We start from the raw sequence: 22,574 nt of genomic DNA, 5'->3' as shown, positions 1-22,574 counted from the left end.
CCAGTTGCTCACTGCAGAGATGGTTTTCTAACTGCCCAGCCTGAATTTGGTTTTATGGTCCTAATGAAAGGCTTTACTAGTCTGAGATAATTAGAGCAATTCCCTTCTCTCACTTACATTGTTCTCTTGAAGATACTTGCTGGTGGAACACGTGTCCCTACTGAACCATCCCTTTTCCACTCCATGCTCTTCCCTATGCAATCTCTCCTTGCACTTCCCATCCTCAGATTGTTTTCACCAACTAATAGTTGCTGCAGAGCATAGCTGGGTGAATCATTCCACTCCTCTGAGCTCCCTTTGGGAGCAGCATCATCTTGAGACTGAAGAAAACACCCATCCTGCTGAGGAGCTGGCAAGGGGCCACAGCCACTCACCAGACACACTGCCCTGACTGAGGCTTGGAACGCTTTGGGGAAACCCTGACTGATCCCTGCATGGATACTGGGACTGATCTTGGTGACAGCAAAGAGACCAGGAAAGCAGGAAAAGCTGGCAGGTGTCCAGCTGGGATATTCAGGGGGCCTGCCCAATCTACTTTAAATCTGCTGCGGTGGTGCTGGCTAATGAAATTTATCTTATTATTGACCAAATTCTACTTTCTCTGCCTCAAAACCAATCTTCGTGACTGCTGTGACTTGTTTTAAATAGCTCTTGGCTTACGAGATCTTTCTTTTTTTATTGAAAAAATTAAAATCATTAAAATTTTGATTAAACCAAATGGACTTTGTTCTCCACTGGAAGCTGTTTACAGAACATCTGTTTTAAATGACTTTAAATCTCAGCCCATTCAACTGTGCAAAATAAAGCAGTGAAATTGCAATATTTGTTATGATTTAAAAAAATTAAATCAGTTTGTACCCCCTTCCACCCGATTTACTCTCCAGATAGAAGCTTAACCCTGCGTGCCCAATGCAGTGGGTTAAATTGACATCTGTCTGGTTTGCACAGCTGGCAAAGACTGGGCAAAGTCATTTAAAACTGCTCTGACAAATTCCTGTTGTCTCAGATGAAAACACATTAGCAAGTAGAGCTTGCAGTGTTGTTGGCATTAAAAGCATGGATCAGATTAGACACCCAAGCTCATGTGTATCCCTGGGACAGCCTGAGCAGGGCTTAAGAGTTTCTCCATACTGGAAACATGTCAATAAGCGTTTCTTCCAAGATGTTGAAAAGCTGCATCTGCATATCAGAGTACACTAGAAGGCTGCGCAGACAAGCCCCTGCTCGCCTCACTGGCAGTCAATGACGGATTAGAGTGCACCTCTATTCTATGTGGAGCTGGAGGGGTTCCCACAGGTGACCACATTGCTTTGGCTCCCCAGCTCCCAGCCCAGCTCCCGGCAGCTGCCTGCCTGCGTGTCTATGTCCTGCTTTCTCATAACCTCCCCTGCCTCCTCCTCCTATTTATATATTCATGAAGCAGTAGGGACAGGATAAATAAAAGCTGAGCAAGCCCGAGCAGCAGCACAGGAAGAGGAACTGCTTGCTCTGGCGGGTGCCTCGCTCCGCACCGCTGGGACGGATCCTGCCTCTTTATCTTTGCTGGGACAGAGCCGGCTTGCAAGAGAGATAACTGTTCCCTGCTCTCTGGGGTGGCAGCTGGATGAGCTCTGCATGCAAGGAGGAGGAGGAGGAGGAAAGTTAAAAGTAAGTGAGTCAGTCTCACCAGGGATAAGACAGCACCTTCTAGGATGTTTCCTTAAGTTCGGAGCCAGGCCTGACACGGGGCTGCATCTGCCCTGCTGTGCTCCCAGCAGATTGCTCTCCCAGTGTGCCTTGTCTCCTGGGACCCACTGATGGGGCTGAGGACAATCTGGTGGACCCGGAGGTGGAGGAGAGGCTGGAAGCAGAAGACACATGCGCAAGCAGGGACTTACTGTGTAATTCACAGGGGACCGTTTCAAAACGTTGAACCTTTCCCCAGCCTGCTTCAGTCTGGAGACATTGTTGTGGAGGGTCACTAAAGCCTAGTGTTAAAGGATTATATTGCAGCTGTGCTTTTTTTGGGAAGGGCAGAGTTCACATGTGCCTGCCTCCTTGCAATCTCTTACTACTCCCATGGTCTCCCTTCTGTCCTCTTTCTTCTGGGGTTGCAAGGAAAGGATGCACCTCTGTCACTGCAGAGGAAACTGTGGGGTATTCTGCCAGTAAATTAGCCCCCGTGATAGCTGGAATATACCATAAAGGTGCAATAAGGTCTTTTCTTGACTGTAGTGGATCAGGATCCAATTAGTCTAAGCAAAAGCTAGAAGCACCTCAAGTGCTATGAACCCTTGCTTCCCTCCCTGGGATGCTAGCAGCACAGCCAGTACTGTGTCACCAGCACCTCTTATTCTGAGGGGACTCCATCCCAGCTTGAAAGTCATAGACCTGACCGCACCAATCCCCCACACCAGGGCTAGACTTTCACCATACTGCAAGTCTGCATGACATGATGCCAGTCTGATCCAAGGAGCATTATCTCATCTCCAATCTGCCCACACTCTTGCTGTGTGCAGTTACTATCATGGGGAGTATGCTAATGCATTCTCCTAAATACAGAGGACATTGGTACCTGATTCTCCCCCCAGCACTGAGCATCCAATTACCCACTATTTCTGCAGGATGGAACTGTGGATCATTGCTAAGGTGTCACATTTGGACCTCCACTAATGCTCCATCTTCTCCCCCTGCCTAGGCACAGCTCCAGGATGAAGCATCTGCCTGCTCAAGCCATAAGGCTGGTGTACCTTCTCCTGAATCTGGCTTCCCTTTGCCTTCCCATCCCACTCTGGAAGGACCGGGACTCCCTAATGCAGGAGGAGAAAGCACATCAGACAGGTGGCAATTTGTTGCTGAGTAGGCAGGAACAGCAGCTCAGTACAAAGCTTGTAAACCTCAAGAAGAAGGAGATTGCAACAGCAATAGCTACAGGACAGTTTCCTCCAAGCATGCACTTCTTTCGGGCAAAAGGCCTCATTGAGCAGAGCACGGTGTTCAGCATCTTAAAGCGCATGCCAAAAGGTAGGCTTGGCCTAAGGTTTGCTCGTCTTACTCATCCTCCTCTTGCCTTTTGCTTCCTACAGCAGAGCTGGGACAAAGCATGAGATGTGGCAGGCGAGCCTGTGAGAGCTGTAAATTGCACTCACTCCATCCCAGGAAGAGTCCTACGTCTGAGCTTGGGGACAGGGCACAGGGAGAGAGGAAGAGGGGGATGGATTAGATGAATACACATTTCCAGCAATTGTACCATTTGGTATGACTTACAATATGGATCCTCCAGCCTTTGAAGTGTGGAGAAAGGGCAGAGGAAGCAAAGACAACAAGACATCGCAAACATCCATATTTGCTCAGCGTGCTCCAGCCAGGGCCTTTTCTTTTTTCACATACACATAATACAGACATGCTATCAAGCTTGTCTTAGCCAAAAATGCTGTACCCCCAGTAAGTCTTTCTGCAGCTGGTTCTGGAAGCCTACTGGAAAGTCTGGGGCATTAGAGGAGGAAGGTTCTACCTCCAATACTGCAAGTTTCTTTACATTTAAATGCAAGTGAAAGCCTGTATTTATTATGATATAAAAACTACTATATTCTCTCACTTTATCTTTCTTAATCAGGCTCTGGTCTGTGCACTTACAGGAGATCTCTGCTCACAAGGGCAGGCGTTTTTCCTTTTGTCTTTAGAAATGTCTTTTGCCTTCCTCAAAATGGGTTGACCACACAGGAAACAGCAGGGTCTGCACCACCCCTAGGTCATTTCTCCCTTGTTGTGCAGCAAGCTGCGTGCTGATGGGCTGTCATGTCCTATACCAAGAGAGCTTCTGTACTCTGCAACACACAGTTTTAAAGGCATTTGGACCATTTTAGGTTAGCTAGAGGTTATGACATTGTCCAGTACCTTCACTGCACCATCCTGTGCATCCTCCAACAAGCAGCTGTAACACAGCAGTATCTGAAAGTCCAGTAGTCCCAGTTGCAGTGGAAAAGGGGGGGGGGGGGGGGCGGGGTGGTGGTGTATTTTTAGCCATGGTGAAATAGAAAACAGCTAGGCTGGGTAGCAGGAAGCCTACTGTCTCCTTGTGCCTGAGCTGCTGACAGTTCAGCAGAGAGGCAGGGGGTTGAGGTGATCACAGGAGGAAAGCCTAGATTTTAGCTTCTCCCTCTGCATTTCTAGTTCAGTAAGGAAGAATCCAAACAAGGTGCTTTCTTTAACTAAAGATACGAGACAGTTGCAGTGAACACTGTCAATACTACTGTAACTCTGTACAGTATGCCCACCCTTCCACCCTTCCAGGTGGTCCCTTTTTGACCCAGAGCCCCATGGCCTTGCCCACATGGCTGCCTGGAAACAGGTTGGTGACCTGCTTTGGAAGATCTGGGAATCAGTTTCTCCACAGGAGCATTTTTCACTTGCAAGGGAACATGGATAAGAGCCATGTTTCTCACTTTTCAGCTTCTCCCTCCCAGCCTCTGGTGTGGGATGAGGATGCCTGGTTTGCAGCATCCTGATCTGTTACCACAAATGATTCAGATATCATTACTGAATTGAACAGTAAGGAATTGAAAAGTACTCCCCCCTTCACCTCCAATAGGGCATCTTTGATACCAAGGAGGAATCAAACAAAAAAATTAACACTTTTCAATCCAGGAGACATTAAAATGGGTTATTGGAATTTTTGCAAGAGCCAGAAGTTTTTAGAGACAAGATTGAGAAGGACCTAGTCTTAGAGGCCTCAGTCTTGGTCAGAGGCCCTGGGAATTACTGCTGTTTCAAACACTCTTGTAATATCTGTTGCTGCGCATATAGGCAAGAGGGTGGCATTGCCAGCAATAGAAGGGTCAGATCTAAGCAGCTGTGGCATGCCCATTCTGTCACACTAGCTTCGTTGAGAGCAGCAAACCACAGCATCTTAACAGTCAGACCCTCTGTAGTGAGGGATTCTAGGCTATATAGGCTATATCAGATCAGTCTACTGCAAGTTATAGTCTTGAAGTTTGTCTAATGTCACATACACACCAGTCTTTTGTCTTGTTCTTGCTACTCATGTTTTCCCTTTACCCCTAAGGGCATCAAAGCAATTTTGACTATGAGCTCTCCCCTAGACTAATAAAATACCTATCTGTAAGACTTCAGCTCTCATAGTATCTTCCCTTTACAAAGGTGAAGTTTAGTTCAAGCACCAGAAATGTAAGAAGTCTCTGCAAAAGGAGAGATTTTAGCTAAATGAAAGGATGGGCTGAGGAAGGTGAGCATGCAGAGGGCGCCCGGAAGACTGGCAGTTGCCAACATACTGCACAATAACAGAGCGTCCCAGAGGCCTTTTAGGCTGGCCAGCAGCAGATGTACATTGTAAGCGAGCATGCTTTTGATAAGGCATAAAAGTAGATGGTACTCTGCATCTGAGTGCAATTCCCTGGTGTGTCATGGTCTGGGATTTTGGTGTATGCCAGAGTTTCAAAGAGATTAAAGAAGAGACACAGACTAGATGCAAAAGTTGAGGCAGGGATTCAAACAGCTTAGACACAGAGACTTGTTTCAGGTCTGCAAGTCAGCTAGCATGCCTTGTAAACTGCTGCCTACTGTGTGAGTTCCTCTTTAAATCAGTGAGGCCTGAGCCAGCTCACAGCAAAGTCTGTCTGAAAGACCTTTAATAACTCAGAGCATTTTCCATCCCAGCGGAGCAGCAGAGCTCCCTATTGATTTCTGCCCTCCCTCCACTCCCAGGGAGCTGTCACACTCTGCCTGCCCTCTGTTTGATGTGGAGGGGGCCACATCCTCCAGCAAGGGAGAGGCAGCGCAGCCGCACAGTCTCTGCTGGGAGAGGTCACTCACAGACATCTAGAAGCATTTCCAGATGCCCTTGAATGGGCAGACTCAAACTACTACCACACTAAACCTTGGTTCCTTCTTCTCAGCTGCTTTGTCTCATTAGAATATATTTTTCATCCCACCAGGTGCTGTCTTACACCTGCATGACCATGCCATCCTGAGCGTGGACTGGCTTGTGTACAATGCCACCTACCTCCCCGACTGCTACATCTGCTTCACCCACACGGGCACCATTCAGTTCCGCTTTTCCAAGCCTCACCCTCCGCACCGAGTGCCAGCCCAGTGCTCCCAGTGGGTTTTGCTGGAGACTTACCGTAAACAGCTGCGCAACGTGACAGAGTTTAATAGCAGGTGAGTGAAGAGGGGCTGTGTAGCCAGCAGGATCATTCTGATCATCCAACTTCCTTGTTTTCTTGCTGCTCTGGAAGCAGGGAACTCCATGTAGGGCTGCATGCATGCAACAAATAGCAACACAAGATACTGAATGTTACAGCATTAAGTACACCGGAGTCAGACACCATCAAAATTGAAGTTTCCTGTGCACCCTCACTCTGGTCCTTGGCACAGACATGCTAAAGACAACAGTTTCAGTAGATTCATGTGATCTGCCCCTATCTCTTCTCAGCACCCCTGCTGGATGTACTCCCAGCATGGGGTAGGGATGCATGCTGAAAGACCCTATCTCAACCACTGAGATAAGAAGATAAGTAAGCCAGGTAGCTGAGAACCCCAACATCAGAGAAATCTTTTGTAAAACTATTATTTTGATACAGAAGAAGTAGTTGGGCAAACTACATATGTTAGTAACTGTGCTAGCATGTAAACCCCCAAATAACCCGAAAGAAAACTCAACCCAACCTCCCCATCCAAACATCACGCTTATTTTCTGAGGACTGTTCTTGAAACTTCACTAGTAGCTACCACGCTAAAGCATGAGGCACTCATTCCCAACAGGACCCTCAGGCACCAGGAACTGTGATTTGCCCTCAGAAAAGGGGTTTGGTCTCAGCCTGGGCATGGGTTGAGCCAGTGAACCCCACACACAGATCCTATGCCTGGGACGTCTCTTCCCCACTCAGCACCCTCCTGGTAGCAGTGCTGCTTCTCTTACAGGAGAGGCCTCCTGTAGCTGTCCAGGAGCTCACCCATTAGATGGCTCCCCAAGCATCACTCACTCACTCACTCACTCACTAGCAGGAATTCCCCTCCCTAGAGGCAGCTCCTATTGTAAGTGCTGGCTGCCTTTTATCAGGACCAGGTGTTAGTTGACTGCTCAGCAGCCCCCTACCATTTAATCACTCACAGGTGGGTGGGAAAAGCCTGGATCCCCCCTTCCAGTCAGTGCTGTCAGGAAGAGAGAGCTCTACCTCCCCATCCAAGAGCCACTGATGCTGGGACAAAGCCCTGCCGAAAAAGCTAGGAGGAAGCATGTAGTTCTGCGTGGCATGTAGGGGGCTGGAAGAGCATGCTAAATAATGCATGGAGTCAGACACTGAGTGATGAGGACAGGGGAAAATATTGAGTAGTGGACCATTCAGAGGGCACCACTGTCCACAGTGCTCTGGGGGTTGAGGTCCCATGGGAAAAAGTAGCATGGGGTGTCATGTAATTAAAGACAGTATCACCACGCTGACACACGAGGAGAGGGCCGGATAAAGGTGACATGGGTGACCCTAATTATAGCATTTCCTAAGTGAAACTTGATGGATTTTACTGTAGTGCCCTTCAGTGAGGGTGTGTGCTCTTAAATAGAGACCTTTGAACTCTTAGGGAGCTCATATCCCCTCCACATGGAAGCTGCTCGGGTTCTGTGCCCTACAGATCTGGGAAGAAGGTCAGGTTGGGAAGCTGAGGAGCTGCCAGATCTTTGGCATGGTATTGCTTTCCCTTCCCAACAACAGCAAGGGGCAGGGCAGAGGGAGCCAACTCTCCAGGGCCCCCAGCACTTGTCTCCTATGGGAGGTCCAGAAAAGGAGAAAGTAGTGTCAGACCCTGGGCTTTTGATCTTCCATATCCTGAGGCTCTGCTGCCCTGACATGTGATGGAAGAAATCAGATCCAGTGAGAAGTCGCTTACGTATGTCTTTGAAAGAGAAAACTGGTTTCCCATTATCTCCTTTATACTTCTACTGGGAGTGATAAAGAGGGAAAGACCATAGCACCAGCTTTTTTCAACCCCACCTGAAGACCCATAAAGAATGTGCAAGAGACTGGATTTTGAAACAGCTTCACTTCCCTGAAGCCCGATCAACAGCATTTCAAAACTGGCTCAGAAGCAACCCTTTGTTGTATTTGTTTTCAGTTGTATTTCCATAGTGTGACATCCTTTTCTGGCTGAGGCTAGAGGCCACAGCACCCTATATGCCTACAAGGGTGGAGCTGTGCATTATTTGGTATCCTATGTTCCTGTTTGGAAACATGATTTCCTTTCAGAGGCAGTGTTATCACATTCCTCTCTGTTTGTATCAGTTGCCTGACAATGTCTAGTAGCCACAAGTCAGAACAGGAATTCAGAGTGGCAGGCACTACACAGGGGCACAAGACAGACCATGCTACAAAAGTATCCCCAAAAGCAGAGGGGAAACTGAGGCAGAGACCAATTAAGTGATTTAGTGATTTCCTCAGCAAACGTGTGCCCAGGCCAAGTACAAACTTGGATCTCTCGCATCCTGGGTGTTTAGACTTACTCATTTGAGCATGTTGTCCTTCATTTCTTGCCCTTCTGTGTTCATCACCACAAAATCGCAGAGGAGTCATTGCACGTAATGTGCAAAAACACGAACAACGACCACATTGAGGCGCTTCCCCTCCTATTTTCATCTAATCCCCGGGTGCTAGTTCTAGGGGTTAGGAATGTTTTTCGGCCGTCTGGAAATAGGTCTCTAGCCAGGAATAGGCCCCAATCTGTTCTGCTTCTCAGATTCTGGAAACTCTCCCAGTCTCTTGAACATGTGCATCCCAGGCTACCTCTTTCCTGCGCTCCTCTTTGCCCTTGAGCACTGACAAGCTGAGAGAAAGCAGATGTCAGAAGAAGGAACGGATGGATAGTTGGGTGATTTCAAGGGAGTATCAAGGGAATATGGCAGCAGGGAAGGGCTCTCATGCAAGACAGGGTGGATCAGCAAACATGAAGGGAACAATGGAAATGTTTCTGAGAGGCTGCATTCTTTCACATTATTGCAATATTGACCAGGAAGGGGTGAGGGAGAGAGGTGTCTGCATTACATTTTGCTGTTTGCATTTTTAGGTACATATGCATACATATACATATGTGCATATGTGTTTTGGAAGGAAGTCTTTTTGTCTGTTTCCCTCAAAAGAAGGCTTAATCATTCCTATTCAAAACACACCTCCTATGGGCCAAGACCCTGGAGTATTCTGTTACTGATGCCAAAAGGATGCTACTATGAGAATCAGGAGATCACAGGCCAGGAGGCAGAGAAACAAAGGGAATGCTGCTTTGAGACTCAAAAGAAAAGAATAATCCTAATTTATTTACTCCACATTACGATATAGGAGAATACCAGTATTTCCTCAAGATGCAACGTAATGGCCACTGTCTCTAAAGCAAGAGCATGCCCCTAGATATTTGGGAAACAGCACTGACATTCCAGATATTTGTAAAATACCACTGCAGACCCCTTCCTGACCAGCAGCCCCAGGATTAAGGCCGTGCCCAGCAGCACATCCCCAGTGGCCCAGCGGAGCTCTCTATCACCACGATGAAGTCATCTGTGAGGGAGATGACACCATGGCCGAGGCTGTGCAGACAACTCCCCTGGGCACTCGCGGCTGCCCGGGCTGCCATCACCTTCCCCTCTGTGTCCTCCGACTGCCTTATGTCACAGAAAAATAGGGCAGTGTGTGCACTACAGAGGAAAAAAGAGACTGAAAATCCACCACAGAAACAAAGCACTCTGCTCCCTCTACAAGTCTCCCCTTGGGGAGAACAAGAGGGGGATGAGAAAGAGAGAGAAAACGAATGAACCACATGTGACAGATGTTAGTCACACTATTTAATGCACCACTGGAAGACATTCAGATACTACGGTGATGAGAGGGCTATAATTGCCCATCTAGAACAGAAAAAGAAGCAGGAAAAATAATCCCTTTAAAGACAAGGCAAAAAACCTGCTTGCTTCTGTATCATACAGCCCAAGGAAGCAAGACAGTTATGGGGAAAAAAAACAGGAAAAGAGAAAGCAAAACCACAGTTGAAAATAAATAATCCTTAGCTGGTCATTTTAGCTGTGCCCCTTTGGGCATATGCATTGCAATAGCATTGTTCAGTGCATATATGACATGACATGGAAAGCTATTTGTAGTCTGCACCTGATCACTGGCCCATTCCAGAAAAGAAGCAAAAAATGTATTTATGAAGCTTTGCTTCATCTGCATGAGCTGCTGCTGGCAAAAGCCCCTGAACCCTTAGGAGATTATCCAGTTATCAAGGATGGATCACTGTTATGCAATAAATCTTCAACAGTTATAGGGATCAATAATCAGTCTCAAAAGGAAGGGGATTATGAAAAAAAGCACAATTTGATTTATGTGCTTTTAGGAGCAGGGTGGTGTGGGAATTTATTGCTGCTTCTAGCCCAGGAGCACAGGCTAAGTAAACAGCCACAAGTTTGTACAACTAGATTTAAAGGCAGGGAGCGGAGCCCTGTGCACGCTGATTGCTGGAGGAGCTGAGTTCTCACAGGACAAGGGGAGAAAGCAGTGGGAGCCCGACTAACCGCCCATCCTTATCTGAAACGAAGCTGTGCAGGATGGCGAGAACAGGCTTGCACGGTCTTTTTGATCCACGGGGAGGTTTTTCCCTCGGTGCTTGAAGGGATGGTGGGAACAGCCCCACTGGGCTCTTGGCTTTGGGCAGGTGCTCTCTGTCGGTGCGCAGGGCTGGTGAGGAGCTGCCCTTCGGCCAGGAGGGGAGTGGAAAAGTCTCTTTTCCCCAGCTCTTCCCACACAAAACCTCCTCTCCCCTCCCACCAAGTTGCAGCACACCCTTTCCGCTGGCAGCCGGTCTCCACCACAGCTCCGGCGGCTGGATCCAAGCCTTCAGGATGCCCCTGGCTTCTGCATTCCTGGTTTCTAGGGTGATGCTGTGGTTTCTCCCACTGTTGCGTGCTCCCCACTGTCCGCCCCTGCCATGGTCCAGCTCGGTCGCCTTTGGTTGCATGGATTACTGAACAGTAGCTGGGGTTGCCCAGTGTCCTGGGATAATAATGGCACCAAAGCCCCTATTGTAATGCGCCGGAGGGCAGAGCTGAAGTTGCTGTGGAAACCTTAGGTCTGAATTTCCCTGACTGTTAAGCATTTAAAAATCTCATCCTTAACGTGGCACAAGTGTCTCAAATTAACAGAGTGAAGAAGAAATGGAATTGCACCCACTGAAAAAGCATCCTTAGTGAAAGAGCAGGCTAATGCTGGGGGACCGGGCTCTGTTTTGTGGCCAGGATGGAGGGACTCAAAACGGATGTTTCTGCCTGGGAAGTGTCAGTTTATGAGTTTGGACCAGATCACATTTTACATCTGTAGGAGGAAGGCTTTTAATTCCATCCACAGAAGCCTCCTGGAAGAAGATAGTAAGAGCACAAATCAAACCCACACCACCCATATAACAGAGCAGAACACTACACAAGGATGGGGGCCAAGAAATCAAACAAGAAACATCATTAAAGATCAGTAGCTGTCACTGAGTGGAAACAATATGCTCCAATGAAAGATGAAACATGGTTGAAGGTATTTCTATCTGAACCTGCTTAGCCCCTACCACTATATAAGCATCAGGCCTGGCCAGGCTAGTAAACCCATGTGCCTGCAAGCAACTGGCTCTGTAGCTTGCTGCAATGGCTTCAGTTTGTCCACCCAGGAATGAAGTTAATCACCCCCATATTGCCATTTAGACTTTGCCACCAGCCTGAGAAATTTATTATGAACTCTTCTTCAGGTGGCCACCAGCAGAGGGATGGGAGCTGTTGCCAGAGGCAAGGCTTCAGGTGGGATGAAGACAATCCGCTTGCCAGAGGACAGCATTGTGGCACAGATCCTTACCCTGTCCAAAATGCAGGCTGTCACCCACAACTAGATAATCTTGAAATTATGGGCTCCTTTAAACTCTGCTTGATAAAACTACCAGCTGCCTCTTCGGATTTCTGAAAAAGGCTTCTACACCAGCTGAGTCTATGGAGGAAATATATATGCTTCCTTCCCACTAAGGAAAAGCCAGGATCTGTGATTCTTATCAGGCATTTCCCAGCAGACAATCTGACACAGTCATCAGCAAGGTAGGCAGGGTATCAGGTGTGTTCTACTGGCAGGGAAAAAGGATTTCTGATTCACAAACATTTTCCCCTGCTTGTATTTTAGGTGGTGTATTTTGACCAAAAAAAGGTACCAGCGCAAGTTCTAGGCTTAGTAAACGGGTTGATGGTCACCCAGTACATGGTTTCTCCTGGAGACTCAGTCTGCTTTTAGGTGGTAAACAGAAAGTTGTGTGTCATAACTTTTTTACATGCACTGAAGAGGTTTGGGAGAATATGTTGTCTCCAGGAGTAATGTGCTAGTCTGCTTCTGGATTAAGGATACCCCTAGGTAGCAGAGTGCAATTCTTACGATATAAAACCATCATACTTGCTTTTGTAACTCTTTTGTAAAGACAGGTTTTGAACATCTAGTCTTACCTTGCTTGTAACTCAATAGCGTATGACTCTTTACCTGTCAGCTATTATCTGTACCAGCCATTAGAGGAATAAACGTAAGTGGCAGAAAAATTATCTGAATGCTTCCTAGTTGCACCAGTCATTGTTATTCCCATTGTACAGCAGTGCCAACAGGCCCTGAGTTAATATTGGTCCGCTGCTGTGGCAGGAATGGCTTTGCACCTTTTCCTGGTCCTGCCCATACAACACATGGCTACTTCAGCACAGACACTGCCCTGCTACACCACAGAGCATGCAGGTGGGAGAGTGTCACGTCTGCAAAGCTTGGTCTCTGACAATAATACATCTCTTGGAGGAAATCTGTTTCCTCCTGTACCAAACACCTAACTGCCAGCCAGCGGCTTTTTACATGCTGAAAGCCAACTGTCTTGTTTGTTCTTCTCATTCTTCCTCTTCTCTATACCCGTTTCTACAGCTTGCTGAGAAACTTGACCCTGGTGACAGATGTCCCTGAGCTCACCTATCCTTCTCAGACTTTAATTTGGAAAAGATTTGAAGAAGTCTTTCTCATTGCCTCTGGACTTATCTGCTATGCACCTGTGTTCAAGGCCTATTTCTACCAGGGGCTGCTGGAGCTCTATGAAGATAATGTACAGTATGTTGAGATAAGAGCTATCCTGCCTCCGGTATGTATCTTTTGGCTTCTCTAGTATTCTTTTAAACCCTTATTTCTCCATAACTATTCTCAAGCCCTATCTTGGATTTAGTTCTTGGATGTTTGCATACCTGCCCTTCTAAGGATGTCGGAAAACCTTGATCATATTCAAAGGTCTTTGTTGGAGATTTGCATAGGCAAGGGCTTGAAAGTGGGAGATGCTAAGGAAGACACCTGCTGTGGCAACAGCACCGAACTCCATTGCACAGTCTGACTGGGAGTTGTGTCAAAATCTGGCTGGTTGGGAAGATGTATCTCAAGTTTGTCTGCACCAGAATCACCTGTTCTGTGGCAGCTCTTCTGGAATAATTTCCTGTTTTGACTAGACACTTATTGTGGAATAATTCTGTTACTTTAAATCCACAGCTTATTTAAGAATGATTTCTCTGAATAGGCTAGTAAACCGATAGGCAAAGCACAGTCTTCCACAGTTTGCTGACAACTTAGAATTTTGGCTGTGTATGAACTGCTCCTTTCATTTCCACTAAAATTTGTCAGTAATAGTTCAGGCCTTTCTCCCTGCATGTCACCTGGAGCTGGTCAGGTTGTCCTACAACCCCATGCTGCCCCCATGCCTTTCAAAGCACCAGCAGACCCCACCACCAATCTTTGACTATAAGGGTTCACACATTCCCAGTGCCAATTTAGACGCTGCAGGCACACCTGTTCCATACAGTTCTCCTGCCCAGCTCCAAGTGGGGCTGCATGGGGGTGAGAGCTCTCTCAGACAGGCAGATATCTTACCAAAACAAACATCAGGGATGCTGCTGCTCCTCACTACACCATCTACTCCATGTTCTTAAAAGCCCATTGGAATGAGGCTGCTGTGCGAGGTCGACCTGGCAGCACCTGATGGACCAGCTAGTGGTGGTGAGTTGTGTATGGGAACACAGGTAGCAGCTTGCTGCTGTCACCACAGTGTCCAGCGGATGAAGCAGCCATGCTGGTGTCCTGCTAGTGACCTGATTCCCAAGCATGCCTGACACCAACTTCCTTAAATCAAAGCCCTTGCAAGCAACGGCTGGCGAGCTCCAGCCAGCTGCATGTGGATGTCTGTGCCTCCACAGCCACCCCATCAGCAGACAGGCAGATGCTGTGACAAATCTGGAGGCTGATCCCAACAGCTGGGGAGTGGGGCTGCTAACCCTGCCCTGTTGGGGCTTGGGCTGGCCCCATAGCAAAAGAAGGTTCAATGTAAGAGCTGCAGACTGGCACTCAATTGTGCCTGAGGTGAGAAGGGTGTACTGAAAAGAAAAAAAAATAGGAGAGGGAGAAGAACAAAAAGCTTTTAAGTATCTTACTTTGCTGGGTGTTGGTCATGAGCCAGCTGCTCTGAACTCAGCCACTCTTGTCTTTGGGGTGGAAAGAGACCTGGAAAGAGAAAATAACAGTACTGTCAAAATTCCTGTGCCACGAGACAGTACAAGAGCTGACATCCCCCCATGTCACATAGGTTTCTGGACCAAGAGTATCTGCAAAGATACAAGTGCGTGAGCCTGACTGGAAAATACCCTGCCTTTACTGGCAGTGCTTAGACATGGTTGTAATGCCTTTTGAAGAGAGGCTTGGCAAGGAAGATTTCTTTCCTGTCTAGCCCCTGATGCTGGCTCCAGGTGTGGGAGCCTTCAGAGCCCTTGGGCTTGCTCGCACCCAGCAGCTTAACGTGCTGCGAGGTACAGGCAGCCTGTAGGTACAACCACACTGTGAGGGCTGCAAGGAGCTGCGAGCATGCTGGGTTGCTGGTGCACAAGGGCAGTGCCAGCTAGGCTGGGGCAGGGATGAGAGGGAAGTGAGACGCTTTGAGGTGAGCAGGGTGTGATGGGAATAGCAAAATGCTTGTGTGGCTGGAGATCCTCCACAAGGCTTGGACAACAGCGCTGACTAACTCTGCAAAAGCTTGCCTTGCGGCAAAGCCTGCCAGAAGTGGCCCCTGAGGTAAAGTAAATGAAAGTCAGGATTTAGTGCGTAACAGCAAACACTGTGGAAAAGCCACCCAAACCCAGCTGTGTTTGCAAATTCAGCTGTGTAAAGTCTCATATTCCCATGGGCTGCTGCAGGGGAAAATTCCCTCTGAGTGTCTGTGTCCGCACCATGGCTGCTGGTGCCTGCAAGGGGATGCCACAGGGGCTCAGGGGCTTAGCAAGGGGCATCACTGAAAGAGGCAGCACCGGAGGGGAAGAAAGAATGTGGAGTGGACCATTTGGAGGGTGGAGAAGAAGGGTGAAAGAGAAAAGAAAGGCAAGAAAGATAAGAGAACAGAATTATTTTAGCCACTGTTTTTAGAGAACTCCAGGCAGGGCCTTTGTGGGTTAGTATCAATCAGGATATACAGGGTCTATACAGGTCAAAAGCCCTGCATACATCCTGGTAGTGAGGAACTCACAAGGCTGATGAGACACAGCATGCCAAAAGGATTGGTTTTCCTAGTTTGCAGCCAGAGAACTAGGAAAGCATGGCAAGACTGAACAACTGACTCAAGGTCACAGAGTAAACCTCTGGCAGAGTGGTGCAGCAGTGCAGCCCAGCTGGTAGCTTATGGAGCTCAGCTCTTGCATGCCTTGGGGCTGCCTTGGCTGATAGACTGCTGCCACAAGGCACAGAGTGTGTGTGAGCCGCCAGACAGCTGTACAAGGCACTCCAGCATTTGGTATAGACATGAGTAAGAGGTCATGGTCTCCTCTGGGTATTCAAGGGCACTTGCTTGCCATGTCTGAACATGTAGAAACTTTTTTCTTGCATCACACAGGAAGAAGGAATACCACTCCTTGGTTCTTGCCATCTGGTAAAGGCGTCAAGAAGAAAATGTTCCGCACAGATTTAACTGGCTTTTTCTGCCTTGTTGATAGACTGCAGCACATTAGCTCTCCTGAGCTTTTCTTCAGTTCATTTCTCCCACCCTCCAATAAAACACCTCTTCCAACTTCTGCTTGCCATGTACTTCTTGTTCTGCAGGTGTATGAACTGGATGGCACCCTGCACGATAAGTCATGGTCTGTGGCAACCTATCGGGAAGTGACCAAGCAGTTTGTAAAGGAGCACCCTGACTTTATTGGAGCCAAGATTATATTTACAGCACACAGGTAAAGGCTGAGCAGAGCTAAAATGGGGCTGTGCATGGCTGCCTGTGCTACGGCAAAGGTGGTAGCAGGGACAGATGGGTCCAAGCCAGGAGAAGTGAGGCTGAGGTCTGGGCTGAAGTGCCACAGTTGGTTAGCAATGCTTGTCTGTGTCGTCAGACCTGTGGTGTTGACTCCCGAAGCATTCCCTGGCACCTGCAAAAGGCTGAGGATGAGAATTCATCTATATAAGTCTGTGTACGTGCAACGCGAGCTGGGTTAGCTCATGGTGTGCGCTGGAGAGACAAGCATCTGTGAGCCCTGGGTGTGGGAATGAGCAAGGGGAGGGTTGCTTACATGTGTGCTTGCCCAAGCCATGCGTGCTGTCTTCTGAGCCTGGATGTACTCCCTCTCTCTGTGGAAACTGAAGCAGTGACAGCAGTGCCCGAGTATGGGCACTTGGTATTACAGAGGTCCTCGCGGAACCCTGCAAAAGCTGTTCTCCCGGCAGCCTTTGTACGGTATGTTCGTGCTGCTGTTCACAGGCAGGCACAAGGCTGTTCTCCAAGTCAGCCAGATGCCATGAAGTCATGTGAGGTGATTCTGAGCAAATATAACAGACCTCTCATCAGCACTTACTCACTCCAGCTCGGCAGAATGCTGTTTCCAGTTCAGGGCTGGCTTGCCTCTGGCCAGCTTGGGTATAGATGGAGTCTGTCTGCAAAATGCACTATGATGTTTAAATCTGACAAGGCTGAAAGAAATTTAAACTTAAAACTCTCTGCAGCTGCTGTCCCACCTCCCAGCAAAACAGTGGAGAAGAAAAAAGTAATTAAACATTTTCTCTCCATGCTGTTATATTCCCTGCTTGGTAGATGGGAAAGCTAGTGAGTCAGGCAAACATGCCTCAACTCTAGTGACAGCAGGGTCTAGCCAGGCATTTCCTGGTCATTCAGGGGTTTCCTTTCATAATATCCATTTTCTGCTGCTGTTACTCTCAGCACTTGAAGTTGGTTGTCAGATTCAGGAGCAACTTGCATTTTGGAAATATCCCTGGGGGCCCCATTTCACAACTCAAAGCCAGAGAATGCAGGCCCGTGGGAGTGAGTCTCTGCACTGCTTTCTCTCTCTTGCTCTTTAGGATGCTGAATGTTTCCCAGATTGAAGAAGCCATTGTCACTGCCATGGCACTCAAAGACCGCTTCCCAGACACCCTGGCAGGCTTCGACCTGGTAACTGTATTTCTTCTGCAGCTTCAAGTTAACCCTTAGAGGTGCAATATATATATAATATGGCATATGTTTTATACCAGAGCCAGATCCTCTGCTGCTGTACTGAGATCAGTGTAAATGAATCATAAGTCTTCCAGATAAGGGTTTTGTTGAGAGTACTTGACAACATCCCCTGAAAGAATCATCTCTCTACTCCACACCATTGTAATGTCGGTACAGTTGGCATCTCAGTGACATAGCTGTAAGTCCCACAGACTTCCAAAGCATGTTCAAAAATACCTCTCCTCTTTCCTCCAGGTTGGCAATGAAGATGAAGGTCATTCCTTATGGGACCTGAAGGATGCTCTGACAATCCCATATTCCCTGGGGGTCAACTTGCCATACTTTTTCCATGCTGGAGAGACTGGTAAGCATGAGGACTCAAGGCTTGTTATTGTTTGCAGATGCAAGAGGTGAAGTCTTGCAAAACAGAGAAACAGCAAACCTGGCTGTATCTAGAGTGTGTGTATATATATATATATATATATATATATATCTCACACGTGTATATAATAGTTTTCCCTATGTTTCTCCCCATATCAGCTTGCTGGATGTAGCATTCCTACATGGCACCTCCCATACCTGCTCCCTGCTCTTGACTGTAGGCATCATGTGGCTCAGCATCTCTGACCTGTATGTGACATAGGGTCATGCTGCAAGAGTTATTCTGGTAGCCATTTGCTACTCGGAGCACTGCTCACATCCTATTCAAAGCAGCAGAATTCCTCAACCATTATTTTACATTTTAAGGTGAAGGAATGTCTGAACCGGCCTCAAGCCTTATCTGAATACACTCATCAAAGTAACTGATCATTACATTTCATTCCTAGGGCAACATATGCCTATTGTCAATATATTGTTCAGTCCATATGGGTGGGGTTTATCTTAACCAGGCATGCCAGTTGTGCCTAACTTGTGTGTTATGCTTACTGCATGTTGACATCTACAGAGAAGATGGCTACACCTGAACTGGTTACCTTAGGTTCCCTTTACAGACACGGACAGTAACAAACACATCTAAGGCATAGTATATCTCATGCTAATGCACAGGCTATTCCCCAGAAATTATTACTTCTCTCCATCAGCTACCAGTGCAGACCAGCATGATTAGCTTAGCTGTAAGAGCAATACTGTGGACATCTAAAGCCAGATGAGACGAGTGGGTAGCTCTGTGCTGGGGAATGTCCTGGGCAGATCTGGATCCCTGTTTCACTGAAAATGCAAAGTGGGAACTCAGAGCATAAGCAACCCTCCCACCTTACAACTGTGATATTTATTAACAAAATCGTCTAGCAGTTTTATGAGAAGACTTCTTATCTGAGATGATTTATTTCCTCACAACACTGCAGTAATTCTTATCTGTCTTTGCTCAGACTGGCAGGGCACCTCTGTAGACAATAATGTGCTGGATGCACTGCTACTGAATACCAGTCGGATTGGCCATGGACTTGCCCTCATTAAACATCCAGTAGCCAAAAGTTTGTCTCTGAAGAAGGATATTCCTGTAGAAGTCTGTCCCATCTCCAACCAGGTATGTTGGTCTTGGGCTGGGACAGTGGAATGGGATTTACCATGGTAGCAGGGAGCTGGGGAGCAGCTAAACATTTTGTTGCACCCAGGCTGGCTACGGTTTTTTTTTGCACCACATTACACTGCAGTCTGCTATGTAGATACATGCTGTGCATATAAGAAGGCTGGTAGTGCCAGTCAGCTCACAATCATTTAAATTCCTACCCAGAGGAACCTGGGAAAGCAGTCCTCACTAGTGGAGATGAAGCCCAGAGCCAGGGAGGTGCCTAAAGTGATACAATGGAAAACATTTCAAAGCCAGGAGGGCCAGAGGCTCAGAAGCTGGGATTGTAACTGGAAGTCTTCTGGTTTTGTAGAATTCATAACCAGGGGGAACACTTTTGCAACACATTAGCATGGTACCCATTGTCCCCTAGGTGCAGCAGAAAGGATGCTCTGGGGTAGAGATGTACTAGTGTGAGCCTTGAGGGAGGAACCCTGATACCAGCTCCCAGATGCCCTCACAGTCAAATTGTTACGAATAAGCAGAAGTTACTTACCCCACTGGCCTTGGTTTAAGTGATCAATTTAAGAAACCGATCTCTTTGTGTGTTCAGGGGAGACAAATAGGCTTCTCCTGCAGGAGTTTGAAGGAGAATGCCCAGCATGCTCTGAACAGCCCACTGGAGGCTGTCCTCCCTGATGACTACCTGCTGACACAGGCAGCTAGAGCAGTTTGATAAGTGCCACAATACAAGCACAGCTACAGCAATAACCTGATGTGGTGTTACCTCCTACCCTTCCATGCCCAGGTCCTGCTGCTGGTAGCTGATCTGCGGAGCCACCCTGCAGCTGACCTCATGGCTGAAGGGCACCCCATTGTGATCAGCCCTGATGATCCCCCTATTTTTGGGGCAAAAGGAGTCTCCTATGACTTCTACGAGGTGTTCATGGCCATCGGAGGGATGAATGCTGACCTGAGGACCTTAAAACAACTTGCACTCAACTCCATAAAGTAAGTTCCTCACCTCTCTCATCCAGCCACAGTAATGCTAAGGGGGCTATCAGCTTGCTCCCTGGATATCCACTGTATTTGGGGTTTTCCCCCAGAGTCTCCCCTGCCACATGAACTGGGCTTCCATTAATCCGGTCTCCTCTGTCTCCTCCAGGGGTGTGACAAAGGGACCCCAGAGGCTCCTCTGCCTGTGCCCTCGATTGCCTTTCTCTAACTCAGCACCTCAGTTTATTCCCCCTTTTCCATCCTTTGTGAACTTGCCTTCAGCACATTGCTCTGGGTAGGGGTGAAGTTTTAGGCCTTTGTATCACTTGTCTATTTCTGCCAAAATTTGACTTGCTGCAGTGTTTGCCATGGCTTACTGGTGAAACACAGGAAAACAGTCTACCAGCATGTAGCTTGAGTGTGTTTAACCACATTTTCTATTTATCTGGACAGCTCTGAATGTCTCAAAATAGTTTGGATATGGTGCCCAGGGTCTTTCTGCACATTCTTGTCTGTTTGCCAAATCCTGTGCCAATCCTCATATCACTCCCAAGTCCCTGCATGGCCAGGGAAGATGACAAATACTTGTTTCCTACCCATCTGGACCAAGCCCAGCCACATCTGAAAGCAGTATTGTCTCTTCTGTATTAGTCACTGGGTGCTACCCAGTGTGTCCAGCTTATGCAGACTGAGCTGTTTGTCCTTATGGTGTAAAGGGGCAATGGTTTTAAACTAAGAGAAGGGAGATTAAGGCTGGACGTGAGGAAGAAATTCTTTACAATGAGAGTGGTAAAATAGTGGCACAGGCTGCCCAGAGATGTGGTGGATGTGCCATCCCTGGATTCAAGGCCAAGCTGGATTCAAGGCCAAGCTAGATTCTGGGCAACCTGATCTAGTTCAGGATGTCCCTGCTCATTGCAGTGGCATTAGACTAGATGACCTTTGAAGGTCCCTTCCAATCCAAGCTGTTCTATGATTCTATGACTCGGTAGCTGTTGATACAGCCTTGTCCCAGCATAAGCCCAGCTGGCAGGAGCTCAAGGCTCTTTACACTGCATTACTCTGTGTCGTGTAGGCATGTCCTGCAAGAGTTAATCTGTTACTGCTTCCTGCCTTTTCATTTTGGTCACTGATCTTGAAATGGCTGTCCCATTGTCTCCTATCTGATACTGACTTTTCTTCTCCTCACAGATACAGTGCCATGCTACCAGATGAGAAAGCCAAGGCCAAAGAGGTCTGGCAGAAAAAATGGGACCAGTTTGTGGCTGACCTCTCTGATAGCTTTTCAAAGGAGCTTTAGAGAGCAGGAGACACATCTCAGAAGGCATTTGGCACATCAGAGCCAGCCAGACTTATTGCTAAGAGGGATGAATGAACCTCAAAGTCTGACCTGGCAATGGGCTTCATGGGCTTAATACTAAGAATGAGCTGCACTATCCTGTAAAAGTCATGGACTGCAGGTAAAAGGGAGCAGTTATAGCAACAGTGAAAGAACACCCTGCTCAAAATAGTCAAAACAGTTAAAAATTGCCAATGACCAAATCCTGACATCCTTATTCAGGAAAAACATGCTTTCTAATTAACATTAGCAGGAGATTGCTAACATGAGGATCTCTGAATTTCGCCTTATTGTTACAAAATGCAGACCTTGTCCGGAAACAGCTAAGACAAACATCCAACCATTTGGGCCACTGATCTTCAGGAGAGCAAGGACTGAAAATGGCTCTTGTTATGTTTAACCCTGGGCCAGCTGCCAAAATAGCACTGCTAGGTCGAAGAACCAGTCACAGGTCTGATGTCTGCTATTTCAGGACCTACCATGGCTGGAAACGAGCTGATGGGACTTGCTCCCAGAACATTTAAGCCTGGTTGCACAGTGATCACAAAGCTCAAAAGAGGTGCCTCAGCTGCTGACAGTTTTTTTTTACTGCAAAATCTTTTCCTGTCTTCTGGTCACAAGGAAACCAAACCACTTTTCAGCTGAGAAAAAACACCCTGGCTTCCCAGATACAACTTAATTAAACTGTCCCCTGCACTGAGCCATGTTAATACAGACCTCTGCATTTATAGGAGACACCATTTAATTTCAGGTTATTCCTCTACCAGCTTTTTCCACCTTACTCAGAGTGCAAATGCGCCTTTATTCAGCCTGTCAGACATATTTTCATCTTGGTGGAGAACTACCCTCACACTGGATAACTACAGTGTTCTCTTGGACCTTTGTAGTTTTCAGCTCTTTAGCTAAAGGTATTGCAGAAACTACACAATAAATAGTGTCTGAAAAGCAGATTCCCTTTCTTAATATCATCAAAAATGTCAGGAGAAGAACTAGTTGTGGGGAGAAAGAAATCTTAATCAAGGATGATAAATTCAGCAAAATCCTTTGGCACACATAGTGCAAGCACACAGCCAGGATCAGCCAGCAGCTCTCCCTGACTTCAGTACAATTATGCTGGTTTGTATCAGCCAAGGGAGAAATTACAAAAGTTTCTGCAGGAAGACACTCTCCCTCATCTGATCTGCAGGCTTGTGAGGACTGTTGTTTCCTGAT

At 47.4% G+C, this 22,574-nt stretch overlaps 1 protein-coding gene across 2 annotated transcripts; it reads left to right on the top strand.

Annotated features, from left to right (window-relative positions):
* Positions 1 to 1,451: 1,451 nt before the first annotated feature.
* Positions 1,452 to 22,305, top strand: ADA2 (adenosine deaminase 2). Of its 2 annotated transcripts, none has more exons than XM_062616603.1 (10): positions 1,452 to 1,647; positions 2,684 to 3,003; positions 5,934 to 6,159; positions 12,948 to 13,158; positions 16,140 to 16,267; positions 17,385 to 17,475; positions 17,773 to 17,881; positions 18,888 to 19,045; positions 19,836 to 20,038; positions 21,215 to 22,305. In XM_062616603.1, exons 2-10 carry the CDS (start codon positions 2,691 to 2,693, stop codon positions 21,321 to 21,323), a joined length of 1,548 nt encoding a protein of 515 aa, XP_062472587.1. In that variant the 5' UTR covers positions 1,452 to 1,647; positions 2,684 to 2,690; the 3' UTR covers positions 21,324 to 22,305. The 2 variants fall into 2 exon arrangements, with proteins under 2 accessions (XP_062472587.1, XP_062472586.1); XM_062616602.1 differs by having other exon boundaries at positions 2,678 to 3,003.
* The last annotated feature ends 269 nt before the right edge of the window (positions 22,306 to 22,574 follow it).

The sequence above is a fragment of the Pezoporus occidentalis genome, unplaced genomic scaffold (assembly GCF_034315485.1).
Source record: "Pezoporus occidentalis ecotype Australia unplaced genomic scaffold, CSIRO_AGI_Poc_V1 ctg19, whole genome shotgun sequence".
In the NCBI taxonomy this organism is placed as follows: domain Eukaryota; kingdom Metazoa; phylum Chordata; class Aves; order Psittaciformes; family Psittacidae; genus Pezoporus; species Pezoporus occidentalis.
This window is presented reverse-complemented; position numbering and strand designations above follow the sequence as displayed.

Bases quoted from the DNA above. Each gene is read 5' to 3' on its own strand.
- ADA2 (XM_062616603.1), top strand. From the start codon at position 2,691: ATGAAGCATCTGCCTGCTCAAGCCATAAGGCTGGTGTACCTTCTCCTG. The intron at 3,004-5,933 runs GTAGGCTTGGCC...TCATCCCACCAG, and splicing joins CTTAAAGCGCATGCCAAAAG to GTGCTGTCTTACACCTGCAT. The intron at 17,476-17,772 runs GTAACTGTATTT...TCTTTCCTCCAG, and splicing joins CCCTGGCAGGCTTCGACCTG to GTTGGCAATGAAGATGAAGG.